At 40.5% G+C, this 14,145-nt stretch overlaps 1 protein-coding gene across 2 annotated transcripts in view; it reads left to right on the forward strand.

Moving 5' to 3' along the window:
• The window catches only part of LOC117344468 (procollagen-lysine,2-oxoglutarate 5-dioxygenase 1-like), a 68,873-nt gene extending 54,948 nt beyond the window's left edge, over window positions 1-13,925 (forward strand). For both annotated transcript variants that reach the window (XM_033907212.1, XM_033907213.1), the window contains 7 exons: window positions 115-247; window positions 406-519; window positions 889-957; window positions 1,533-1,643; window positions 2,426-2,572; window positions 10,362-10,490; window positions 12,530-13,925. In XM_033907212.1, the coding sequence (XP_033763103.1) occupies window positions 115-247; window positions 406-519; window positions 889-957; window positions 1,533-1,643; window positions 2,426-2,572; window positions 10,362-10,490; window positions 12,530-12,685 (859 nt within the window). In that variant the 3' untranslated portion in view covers window positions 12,686-13,925. The remainder of the gene's footprint in view (window positions 1-114; window positions 248-405; window positions 520-888; window positions 958-1,532; window positions 1,644-2,425; window positions 2,573-10,361; window positions 10,491-12,529) is intronic.
• Window positions 13,926-14,145: the final 220 nt, after the last annotated feature.

The raw sequence follows: 14,145 nt of genomic DNA on the forward strand, positions 1-14,145 counted from the left end.
GGTAATCTTACTCAAGTCTGATCAGCAACATTGATAATTACACACATTTGGTCACGTTAGCTTCATCTAGAGACAATGTCTAAATATTGAACTCTTAATGACATTCATTTCCAGGGGTTTATGGAATGTTCCATTTATCACTGGGACATACCTTGTCCACGGATCATTGGTACCATCCTTACTCGGGGCCTACACCCACCCTGACCTTGACCCCGATATGGCATTTTGTAAAGTCATTCGTGAAAAGGTGAGAATTTACCCTGCTGTTGATCACTTCTCATAACTGAGTGACACAAACCAATAAATGTTGAATTTTAATGAGCTTTGTCAATTAATTGGTTAATTCCTGATTCATTTTATGTCAATTCATTAATTAATTCTTGATTCATTTTTTTTTTATTTCAGGAAACATTCATGTTCGTATCAAACATGTTTATGTACGGACACCAGACCGATCCAGATAATTACGAGACAACTCACAAACATAACGACCTGTTTGAAATTTTCAACAACCCCTGGGTATGTTTATTTCTTTGATCACCTTTCTACATGCTGTAGTAAGACATATTATGTATATTTATTTACAAAGTTATGAGTTCATGCTGTAGTAAGACCTATTATCTATATTTATTTACAAAGTTTTGAGTTCATGCTGTAGTAAGACCTATTAGCTATATTTATTTACAAAGTTATGAGTTCATGCTGTAGTAAGACCTATTATCTATATTTATTTACAAAGTTATGAGTTCATGCTGTAGTAAGACCTATTATCTATATTTATTTACAAAGTTATGAGTTCATGCTGTAGTAAGACCTATTATCTATATTTATTTACAAAGTTATGAGTTCATGGTGTCCTATGATAGAGACGTCTGACGTTTGTTTCAGGACTGGGAGCTGAAGTATATCAATGAAAACTATTCCATCAGTCTAGACCCTAACTACACACTTCCCGAGGTGAGTAATATTCTCCAATAGGTTCCTGTTCGAACAGAATTCAAATAAAATTTTATTGGTCTCAAAAAATTGACATCTTAAAATATCTGGATTATTAAGTATTACACACAGGTATGGGAGATAACTCTATACTACACACAGGTATGGGAGATAACTCTATACTGACACACAGGTATGGGAGATAACTCTATACTACACACAGGTATGGGAGATAACTATACTACACACAGATATGGGAGATAACTCTATACTACACACAGGTATGGGAGATAACTCTATACTACACACAGGTAAGGGAGATAGCTCTATACTACACACAGGTATGGGAGATAACTCTATACTACACACGGGTATGGGAGATAACTCTATACTACATACAGGTATGGGAGATAACTCTATACTACACACAGGTATGGGAGATAACTCTATACTACACACAGGTATGGGAGATAACTCTATACTACACACAGGTATGGGAGATAGCTCTATACTTCACACAGATATGGGAGATAACTCTATACTACACACAGATATGGGAGATAACTCTGTACTAATCTGACTGTAACTTCCTGTAGCCCTGTCCTGATGTGTTCTGGTTCCCGATTGTCACTGATGACTTCTGTGATCAACTCATTTCGGAGATGGAGAATCATGGTGGTTGGTCCGGTGGCCGTAACAGTCACAAGGTCAGTATCAATGGTTAATAGGTCAATCAGACCACATTTAATTATTGCCTGTAGATTATTCAGATGGCCTAGCAAAGTATTTTACTACAGACAGTATATAAATTGGCTCCATTCAATGGCTGGCTGTCAGACACTTTATGACAGGATAAAAACAATATGTTTATGATATTAAAGTTATCACCAGGAAATAAGGGTAATTATCAGCTTGTTTGGAGAGGCTTTAGAAAAAGTTTCATCATGCGCAACAGTCGATTATGATATAGAATACACATAGCCATTCTATGAGAATCAAATTGTAAATTAATGCTAAATAGGTTTGGGTGAGGAGTAACCGTCTGTCTATTGAAGCCCGTCATTTTGAGATAGTAATGGTACAACAGATTTCACCACAGATGTGAATGTAGATAATTATGTTATTGTGATGTTCTCGACTCATGACACTACACAGAATGTAATTTAGTCCCCTTCCGGTGAAACCTAGGAGTTGTATAGTTTTCCTCTCCGTCTCTATGTAAATAGATAGCACCAAAGTTGTGGGCGCTCTAGCGGCCTAATTCCTTGAGGAATTTTTATCAAACTTCACACAATTACCAAGGACCATAATATCTTGAGTTTCAATTTTAGGATTGTTGTGTCAAAATCACCTTACTATTTTTAGAAAATCCTTCTCGGCTTCAGACGCTTGTAAAGGACCATAACAGCTAGCGGGAGGGCGGTAGGGGACATGTAAAGGACAATACTCAGTATGCTTGTTATACAGTGTACTTGATCTTGTGTTACAGGATGACAGACTGGCTACTGGCTATGAGAATGTACCAACGGTTGACATCCATATGAATCAGATCGGGTTTGAGAGACACTGGCTGCATTTCCTAAAGATCTACGTGTCAAAGTTACAACAGCGCGCATACGAGGGCTATTTTCATGATGTAAGTTTCATGTGTTGTATCGGTTCAGGGCTTGATTTTTTGAAGGGGCACTGGAAAAAATTGAAAAGAATATGTGTTTTCACGTTTTCATCTCTTTTCTTTGTATGGATTAAAATTATCATCAATGAAAAACTTCCTTAACTTATTCTAATTTCTGTTTTTAGTTTGTATAGAAGACAGGGGAGCTCCCTATACCTACCAGAGTTTTATATTTCCTACGTTAGAAGACAGGGGAGTTCCCAATACCTACCAGAGTTTTATATTTCCTACGTTAGAAGACAGGGGAGCTCCCTATACCTACCAGTTTTATATTTCCTACGTTAGAAGACAGGGGAGTTCCCAATACCTACCAGTTTTATATTTCCTATGTTAGAAGACAGGGGAGCTCCCTATACCTACCAGTTTTATATTTCCTATGTTAGAAGACAGGGGAGCTCCCTATACCTACCAGAGTTTTATATTTCCTATGTTAGAAGACAGGGGAGCTCCCAATACCTACCAGTTTTATATTTCCTACGTTAGAAGACAGGGGAGTTTCCAATACCTACCAGTTTTATGTTTCCTACGTTAGAAGGCAGGGGAGTTCCCAATACCTACCAGTTTTATGTTTCCTACGTTAGAAGACAGGGGAGTTCCCAATACCTACCAGTTTTATGTTTCAGTTTTATGTTTCCTACGTTAGAAGACGGGGGAGTTCCCTATACCTACCAGTTTTATATTTGCTACGTTAGAAGACAGGGGAGTTCCCAATACCTACCAGTTTTATGTTTCCTACGTTAGAAGACAGGGGAGTTCCCAATACCTACCAGTTTTATGTTTCCTACGTTAGAAGACAGGGGAGCTCCCAATACCTACCAGTTTTATATTTCCTACGTTAGAAGGCGGGAGTTCCCAATACATACCAGAGTTTTATATTTCCTACGTTAGAAGACAGGGGAGCTCCCAATACCTACCAGTTTGATATTTCCTACGTTAGAAGACAGGGGAGCTCCCTATACCTACCAGTTTGATATTTCCTACGTTAGAAGACAGGGGAGTTCCCAATACCTACCAGTTTTATATTTCCTACGTTAGAAGACAGGGGAGTTCCCAATACCTACCAGTTTTATGTTTCCTACGTTAGAAGGCAGGGGAGTTCCCAATACCTACCAGTTTTATATTTCCTACGTTAGAAGACAGGGGAGCTCCCTATACCTACCAGTTTTATATTTCCTACGTTAGAAGGCAGGGGAGCTCCCTATACCTACCAGAGTTTTATGTTTCCTACGTTAGAAGACAGGGGAGTTCCCAATACCTACCAGTTTTATATTTCCTACGTTAGAAGACAGGGGAGTTCCCTATACCTACCAGTTTTATATTTCCTACGTTAGAAGACAGGGGAGTTCCCTATACCTACCAGTTTTATATTTCCTACGTTTGAAGACAGGGGACTTCCCTATACCTACCAGTTTTATATTTCCTACGTTTGAAGACAGGGGACTTCCCTATACCTACCAGTTTTATATTTCCTACGTTAGAAGACAGGGGACTTCCCTATACCTACCAGTTTTATATTTCCTACGTTAGAAGACAGGGGAGCTCCCTATACCTACCAGTTTTATATTTCCTACGTTAGAAGACAGGGGAGCTCCCTATACCTACCAGTTTTATGTTTCCTACGTTAGAAGACAGGGGAGTTCCCAATACCTACCAGAGTTTTATATTTCCTACGTTAGAAGGCGGGAGTTCCCAATACCTACCAGTTTTATGTTTCCTACGTTAGAAGACAGGGGAGTTCCCAATACCTACCAGTTTTATGTTTCCTACGTTAGAAGACGGGGGAGCTCCCTATACCTACCAGTTTTATATTTCCTACGTTAGAAGGCGGGAGTTCCCAATACCTACCAGAGTTTTATGTTTCCTACGTTAGAAGACAGGGGAGTTCCCAATACCTACCAGAGTTTTATATTTCCTACGTTAGAAGACAGGGGAGCTCCCAATACCTACCAGAGTTTTATGTTTCCTACGTTAGAAGGCAGGGGAGCTCCCTATACCTACCAGAGTTTTATATTTCCTACGTTAGAAGACGGGGGAGTTCCCAATACCTACCAGAGTTTTATATTTCCTACGTTAGAAGACAGGGGAGCTCCCTATACCTACCAGAGTTTTATGTTTCCTACGTTAGAAGACGGGGGAGTTCCCTATACCTACCAGTTTTATATTTCCTATGTTAGAAGACAGGGGAGTTCCCAATACCTACCAGAGTTTTATATTTCCTACGTTAGAAGACAGGGGAGTTCCCTATACCTACCAGTTTTATATTTCCTATGTTAGAAGACAGGGGAGTTCCCAATACCTACCAGAGTTTTATATTTCCTACGTTAGAAGACAGGGGAGTTCCCAATACCTACCAGTTTTATGTTTCCTACGTTAGAAGACAGGGGAGTTCCCAATACCTACCAGTTTTATATTTCCTACGTTAGAAGGCAGGGGAGTTCCCAATACCTACCAGTTTTATATTTCCTATGTTAGAAGACAGGGGAGCTCCCTATACCTACCAGTTTTATGTTTCCTACGTTAGAAGACAGGGGAGTTCCCAATACCTACCAGTTTTATATTTCCTACGTTAGAAGACAGGGGAGCTCCCAATACCTACCAGTTTTATATTTCCTACGTTAGAAGACGGGGGAGTTCCCAATACCTACCAGAGTTTTATATTTCCTACGTTAGAAGACAGGGGAGTTCCCAATACCTACCAGTTTTATGTTTCCTACGTTAGAAGACAGGGGAGTTCCCAATACCTACCAGTTTTATGTTTCCTATGTTAGAAGACAGGGGAGTTCCCAATACCTACCAGTTTTATGTTTCCTACGTTAGAAGACAGGGGAGTTCCCAATACCTACCAGTTTTATATTTCCTACATTAGAAGACAGGGGAGCTCCCTATACCTACCAGAGTTTTATGTTTCCTACGTTAGAAGACGGGGGAGTTCCCAATACCTACCAGAGTTTTATATTTCCTACGTTAGAAGACAGGGGACTTCCCTATACCTACCAGTTTTATATTTCCTGCGTTAGAAGACAGGGGAGTTCCCAATACCTACCAGTTTTATATTTCCTGCGTTAGAAGACAGGGGAGTTCCCAATACCTACCAGTTTTATATTTCCTGCGTTAGAAGACGGGGGAGCTCCCAATACCTTCCAGTTTTATATTTCCTATGTTAGAAGACAGGGGAGCTCCCTATACCTACCAGTTTTATATTTCCTACGTTAGAAGACAGGGGAGCTCCCAATACCTACCAGAGTTTTATATTTCCTACGTTAGAAGACAGGGGAGCTCCCTATACCTACCAGTTTTATATTTCCTACGTTAGAAGACAGGGGAGCTCCCTATACCTACCAGTTTTATATTTCCTACGTTAGAAGACAGGGGAGTTCCCAATACCTACCAGAGTTTTATATTTCCTACGTTAGAAGACAGGGGAGCTCCCAATACCTACCAGAGTTTTATGTTTCCTACGTTAGAAGGCAGGGGAGCTCCCTATACCTACCAGAGTATTATATTTCCTACGTTAGAAGATGGGGGAGTTCCCAATACCTACCAGAGTTTTATATTTCCTACGTTAGAAGACAGGGGAGCTCCCTATACCTACCAGAGTTTTATGTTTCCTACGTTAGAAGACGGGGGAGTTCCCTATACCTACCAGTTTTATATTTCCTATGTTAGAAGACAGGGGAGTTCCCAATACCTACCAGAGTTTTATATTTCCTACGTTAGAAGACAGGGGAGTTCCCTATACCTACCAGTTTTATATTTCCTATGTTAGAAGACAGGGGAGTTCCCAATACCTACCAGAGTTTTATGTTTCCTACGTTAGAAGACAGGGGAGTTCCCAATACCTACCAGTTTTATATTTCCTACGTTAGAAGACAGGGGAGTTCCCAATACCTACCAGTTTTATATTTCCTACGTTAGAAGACAGGGGAGCTCCCAATACCTACCAGTTTTATATTTCCTACGTTAGAAGACGGGGGAGTTCCCAATACCTACCAGAGTTTTATATTTCCTACGTTAGAAGACAGGGGAGTTCCCAATACCTACCAGTTTTATGTTTCCTACGTTAGAAGACAGGGGAGTTCCCAATACCTACCAGTTTTATGTTTCCTATGTTAGAAGACAGGGGAGTTCCCAATACCTACCAGTTTTATGTTTCCTACGTTAGAAGACAGGGGAGTTCCCAATACCTACCAGTTTTATATTTCCTACGTTAGAAGACAGGGGAGCTCCCTATACCTACCAGAGTTTTATGTTTCCTACGTTAGAAGACGGGGGAGTTCCCAATACCTACCAGAGTTTTATATTTCCTACGTTAGAAGACAGGGGACTTCCCTATACCTACCAGTTTTATATTTCCTACGTTAGAAGACGGGGGAGTTCCCTATACCTACCAGTTTTATATTTCCTATGTTAGAAGACAGGGGAGTTCCCAATACCTACCAGAGTTTTATATTTCCTACGTTAGAAGACAGGGGAGTTCCCTATACCTACCAGTTTTATATTTCCTATGTTAGAAGACAGGGGAGTTCCCAATACCTACCAGAGTTTTATATTTCCTACGTTAGAAGACAGGGGAGTTCCCAATACCTACCAGTTTTATGTTTCCTACGTTAGAAGACAGGGGAGTTCCCAATACCTACCAGAGTTTTATATTTCCTACGTTAGAAGACAGGGGAGTTCCCAATACCTACCAGTTTTATGTTTCCTACGTTAGAAGACAGGGGAGTTCCCAATACCTACCAGTTTTATGTTTCCTACGTTAGAAGACAGGGGAGTTCCCAATACCTACCAGTTTTATATTTCCTACGTTAGAAGGCAGGGGAGTTCCCAATACCTACCAGTTTTATATTTCCTATGTTAGAAGACAGGGGAGCTCCCTATACCTACCAGTTTTATGTTTCCTACGTTAGAAGACAGGGGAGTTCCCAATACCTACCAGTTTTATATTTCCTACGTTAGAAGACAGGGGAGCTCCCAATACCTACCAGTTTTATATTTCCTACGTTAGAAGACGGGGGAGTTCCCAATACCTACCAGAGTTTTATATTTCCTACGTTAGAAGACAGGGGAGTTCCCAATACCTACCAGTTTTATGTTTCCTACGTTAGAAGACAGGGGAGTTCCCAATACCTACCAGTTTTATGTTTCCTATGTTAGAAGACAGGGGAGTTCCCAATACCTACCAGTTTTATGTTTCCTACGTTAGAAGACAGGGGAGTTCCCAATACCTACCAGTTTTATATTTCCTACGTTAGAAGACAGGGGAGCTCCCTATACCTACCAGAGTTTTATGTTTCCTACGTTAGAAGACGGGGGAGTTCCCAATACCTACCAGAGTTTTATATTTCCTACGTTAGAAGACAGGGGACTTCCCTATACCTACCAGTTTTATATTTCCTGCGTTAGAAGACAGGGGAGTTCCCAATACCTACCAGTTTTATATTTCCTGCGTTAGAAGACGGGGGAGCTCCCAATACCTTCCAGTTTTATATTTCCTATGTTAGAAGACAGGGGAGCTCCCTATACCTACCAGTTTTATATTTCCTACGTTAGAAGACAGGGGAGCTCCCAATACCTACCAGAGTTTTATATTTCCTACGTTAGAAGACAGGGGAGCTCCCTATACCTACCAGTTTTATATTTCCTACGTTAGAAGACAGGGGAGCTCCCTATACCTACCAGTTTTATATTTCCTACGTTAGAAGACAGGGGAGTTCCCAATACCTACCAGAGTTTTATATTTCCTACGTTAGAAGACAGGGGAGCTCCCAATACCTACCAGAGTTTTATGTTTCCTACGTTAGAAGGCAGGGGAGCTCCCTATACCTACCAGAGTATTATATTTCCTACGTTAGAAGACGGGGGAGTTCCCAATACCTACCAGAGTTTTATATTTCCTACGTTAGAAGACAGGGGAGCTCCCTATACCTACCAGAGTTTTATGTTTCCTACGTTAGAAGACGGGGGAGTTCCCTATACCTACCAGTTTTATATTTCCTATGTTAGAAGACAGGGGAGTTCCCAATACCTACCAGAGTTTTATGTTTCCTACGTTAGAAGACAGGGGAGTTCCCTATACCTACCAGTTTTATATTTCCTATGTTAGAAGATAGGGGAGTTCCCAATACCTACCAGAGTTTTATATTTCCTACGTTAGAAGACAGGGGAGTTCCCAATACCTACCAGTTTTATGTTTCCTACGTTAGAAGACAGGGGAGTTCCCAATACCTACCAGTTTTATGTTTCCTACGTTAGAAGACAGGGGAGTTCCCAATACCTACCAGTTTTATATTTCCTACGTTAGAAGGCAGGGGAGTTCCCAATACCTACCAGTTTTATATTTCCTATGTTAGAAGACAGGGGAGCTCCCTATACCTACCAGTTTTATGTTTCCTACGTTAGAAGACAGGGGAGTTCCCAATACCTACCAGTTTTATATTTCCTACGTTAGAAGACAGGGGAGCTCCCAATACCTACCAGTTTTATATTTCCTACGTTAGAAGACGGGGGAGTTCCCAATACCTACCAGAGTTTTATATTTCCTACGTTAGAAGACAGGGGAGTTCCCAATACCTACCAGTTTTATGTTTCCTACGTTAGAAGACAGGGGAGTTCCCAATACCTACCAGTTTTATGTTTCCTATGTTAGAAGACAGGGGAGTTCCCAATACCTACCAGTTTTATGTTTCCTACGTTAGAAGACAGGGGAGTTCCCAATACCTACCAGTTTTATATTTCCTACGTTAGAAGACAGGGGAGCTCCCTATACCTACCAGAGTTTTATGTTTCCTACGTTAGAAGACGGGGGAGTTCCCAATACCTACCAGAGTTTTATATTTCCTACGTTAGAAGACAGGGGACTTCCCTATACCTACCAGTTTTATATTTCCTGCGTTAGAAGACAGGGGAGTTCCCAATACCTACCAGTTTTATATTTCCTGCGTTAGAAGACAGGGGAGTTCCCAATACCTACCAGTTTTATATTTCCTGCGTTAGAAGACGGGGGAGCTCCCAATACCTTCCAGTTTTATATTTCCTATGTTAGAAGACAGGGGAGCTCCCTATACCTACCAGTTTTATATTTCCTACGTTAGAAGACAGGGGAGTTCCCAATACCTACCAGAGTTTTATGTTTCCTACGTTAGAAGACAGGGGAGCTCCCAATACCTACCAGAGTTTTATGTTTCCTACGTTAGAAGACAGGGGAGCTCCCTATACCTACCAGTTTTATATTTCCTACGTTAGAAGACAGGGGAGCTCCCTATACCTACCAGTTTTATATTTCCTATGTTAGAAGACAGGGGAGTTCCCAATACCTACCAGAGTTTTATGTTTCCTACGTTAGAAGACAGGGGAGCTCCCAATACCTACCAGTTTTATGTTTCCTACGTTAGAAGACAGGGGAGTTCCCAATACCTACCAGTTTTATATTTCCTACGTTAGAAGACAGGGGAGCTTCCTATACCTACCAGTTTTATATTTCCTACGTTAGAAGACAGGGGAGCTTCCTATACCTACCAGAGTTTTATGTTTCCTGTTAAGGTGATTTCAAACACTAGATAAGTGAAGTATTCACAAGTGAATTGTTTCCGTTTCCTCATTTGGAATTAAAAAATTTAGAAAATCTAGTTTTTATAAAGCATTTCATTACTCTGTATAACAGTACAGTACACATAGATAAAAGGTTAGTGATATCTTCCTCCCAAACTTTCTCTAAGATTCTGCTAAAGTTTGACTTTTTTGTTGTTGACAGCCTCCACATGCAATCATGAACTTTGTGGTACGTTACCGTCCTGAAGAGCAGCCGTTCCTTAGACCTCACCACGATTCATCTACATTTACCATTAATGTAGCTCTCAACACACCAAACGTAGACTTCGAGGTAAGGAACTGGGACCTACAGTTTGTCGGATGTTATCAGCACCCAGTATCATTTGTCGGTTATTAATAGAAAATGTACTCATACTTACATGCTGGGACAATCACAGGGTCCAGTAGTACATCAGGACCCTGTGATACTTATACCCTGCTACAATGTTTATGTCCTGTCTGTCTGTCCATCACATTTTTGACATTATTCTAGTGGCTGTATCTATTGACAGATAAAACTTTACACATATGTTAACATTGGATATAGGGATGCTTAAAATATCAGTGTAGTCGAGGGGCCGCGGTGGCAGAGTGGTTAATGTGTCCCGACACTTTATCACTAGCCGTCCACCTCTGGTTGGAGAGTTCGAAACCTACATGGGGCAGTTGCCAGGTACTGACTGTAGGCCGTTGGTTTTTCTCCGGGTACTCAGGCTTTCCTCCACCTCCAAAACCTGGCACGTCCTTAAATGACCCTGGCTGTTAATAGGACGTTAAACAAAAACAAACCAAATCAGTGTAGTCAATCATTGGTCAAGGTCACTGTAACTTAAGACAGGAAAAAATGTCAGAGTTACGTTTGCATTCAAAAGAATCATAGTGGGCCAATTTAACTGAATTAGTAGTATTTAAATTACATGTACTCTAAGGAAAGGAAAAAAAAATTGCACTTGCCAATCGGGTTAGTAATCACCAATATTTACTAGCCCACAGACCAAACCAACTGGGCCATCTAGCCTTTGTTTTTATTTCTTGCCCTGTAACTAAAAGTAGAATTTCATCAAAACTTTAAAGTTTTGTATTTATAAACCATATTTGTGTGACAATATCAAATTTTATATAATAAGAATGTGATAATGAAATGGAATCAATAAACACAGGTTTCTGTGTTTCTCTTTACATGTACTAGGAATGTCTATACAGTAGCCTGGAGGGGCGTTGTTGATACTAGGAATGTCTATACAGTAGCCTGGTGGGGCGTTGTTGATACTAGGAATGTCTATACAGTAGCCTGGTGGGGCGTTGTTGATACTAGGAATGTCTATACAGTAGCCTGGTGGGGCGTTGTTGATACTAGGAATGTCTATACAGTAGCCTGGTGGGGCGTTGTTGATACTAGGAATGTCTATACAGTAGCCTGGTGGGGCGTTGTTGATACTAGGAATGTCTATACAGTAGCCTGGTGGGGCGTTGTTGATACTAGGAATGTCTATACAGTAGCCTGGTGGGGCGTTGTTGATACTAGGAATGTCTATACAGTAGCCTGGTGGGGCGTTGTTGATACTAGGAATGTCTATACAGTAGCCTGGTGGGGCGTTGTTGATACTAGGAATGTCTATACAGTAGCCTGGTGGGGCGTTGTTGATACTAGGAATGTCTATACAGTAGCCTGGAGGGGCGTTGTTGATACTAGGAATGTCTATACAGTAGCCTGGTGGGGCGTTGTTGATACTAGGAATGTCTATACAGTAGCCTGGTGGGGCGTTGTTGATACTAGGAATGTCTATACAGTAGCCTGGAGGGGCGTTGTTGATACTAGGAATGTCTATACAGTAGCCTGGAGGGGCGTTGTTGATACTAGGAATGTCTATACAGTAGCCTGGTGGGGCGTTGTTGATACTAGGAATGTCTATACAGTAGCCTGGTGGGGCGTTGTTGATACTAGGAATGTCTATACAGTAGCCTGGTGGGGCGTTGTTGATACTAGGAATGTCTATACAGTAGCCTGGTGGGGCGTTGTTGATACTAGGAATGTCTATACAGTAGCCTGGAGGGGCGTTGTTGATACTAGGAATGTCTATACAGTAGCCTGGTGGGGCGTTGTTGATACTAGGAATGTCTATACAGTAGCCTGGAGGGGCGTTGTTGATACTAGGAATGTCTATACAGTAGCCTGGAGGGGCGTTGTTGATACTAGGAATGTCTATACAGTAGCCTGGTGGGGCGTTGTTGATACTAGGAATGTCTATACAGTAGCCTGGTGGGGCGTTGTTGATCTCTAGTTACATATATTGTTTGTGGCCGTTTATAAGTCTGATTCTGTTTCCACAGGGAGGTGGCTGTAGATTTATACGGTACAACTGCAGCGTCCAATCAACAAAAAAAGGCTGGATGTTGATGCACCCAGGAAGGCTGACACATTACCATGAAGGACTGCATACCACAAAAGGCACACGTTACATCATGGTGTCATTCATTGACCCATAAACAACATAACGTCATGGTGTCATTCATAGAACCATAAACAACGGGACATCATGATGTCATTCATAGATCTGTTAACAACATAATGTCATGGTGTCATTCATAAACTGCTTATTTTTTCATAGACCCTTAAATACAAGCTTTCATATGTAATGTCTTAAATTATTAATCACAGTTAAAAGGTAATAATCGGACCATAAATAAAGTTTCACATTTTCTGGTAAATTGCGTCAATCTCTATACTATAAACTGGTCAGCTTGGGGTTGAATTTCTCTATGTAGTAAATATAGCTGACTTAAGAAACATCAATATGTATTTGCTTTTTACACAGATGTACCATATGTTGCACTAAATGAAATGTGTCATAAAAATGTCTTGGAAAAGAGAGAGATTAACTTGTCGGGAGGTTATTTATTAAGAATACTTACCATCAAATACAATATCTACACAGTGGACAAGTGTTCACTGATGTTTACAATCGTTTATTATATTTTTATAAAAATTTCAGTTAAGAATGTGATATTTGTGAAATCATTTTTCTGCTGTTTATGTCTGATTTTATTTGATATATAAAAGAGATAATGATTAAATTTGTATTATCTTGCAATATGATGAAAGTGAAGTGATAGAGTGTAAGATGTTAGATACTGGTCAATATAGAGTCACAACTACTACAGTAGATTTCAAAAGTGTTAATTTTGATATTTTAAAGATTCTGTAGGGAATTTTTATTCTTGAAATAGACCACATTTGTCAAAAAACCATAAAAACAAAAAACAAACCATATATATATACAGAGATATATTTCTGTCTTGTATATGTATGTAATATACCTAGTTAGAGGCTGTTCACACAGCTGTAGTAAGATAGTATCAAGTGTTTACAAAGATAGATTCTGTATATGTATATACACACAGCAGTATTTCTACAGAAGTGGTACATTCTGTTTTTGAAGTTTCTAGCTAACACACCATATATATGTATATTGTAGATTTTTCACTGCCATATATAGATGTTTTATTAATGCTACCTATATCTGCCGTCCATCACTATCTACCTGTTGTAATGGAAACCTGAATATATTTCCTAATCTGCTCACCATATTCAGGTTGACCTTGCAGGTTCTGCTGCTGACATTTCTATCAGACCTCCACTCAGAGACCGAACAGACCTCCACTCAGAGACCAAACAGACCTCCACTCAGAGACCAAACAGACCTCCACTCAGAACAGACCTCCACTCAGAGACCAAACAGACCTCCACTCAAAACAGACCTCCACTCAGAACAGACCTCCACTCAGAGACCAAACAGACCTCCACTCAAAACAGACCTCCACTCAGAACAGACCTCCACTCAGAGACTGAACAGACCTCCACTCAGAAACCAAACAGAACTCCACTCAAAACAGACCTCCACTCAGAACAGACTTCCACTCAGAGACCGTACAGACCTCCACTTAGA

The sequence above is a fragment of the Pecten maximus genome, chromosome 16 (genome assembly GCF_902652985.1).
Source record: "Pecten maximus chromosome 16, xPecMax1.1, whole genome shotgun sequence".
NCBI classification, from domain to species: domain Eukaryota; kingdom Metazoa; phylum Mollusca; class Bivalvia; order Pectinida; family Pectinidae; genus Pecten; species Pecten maximus.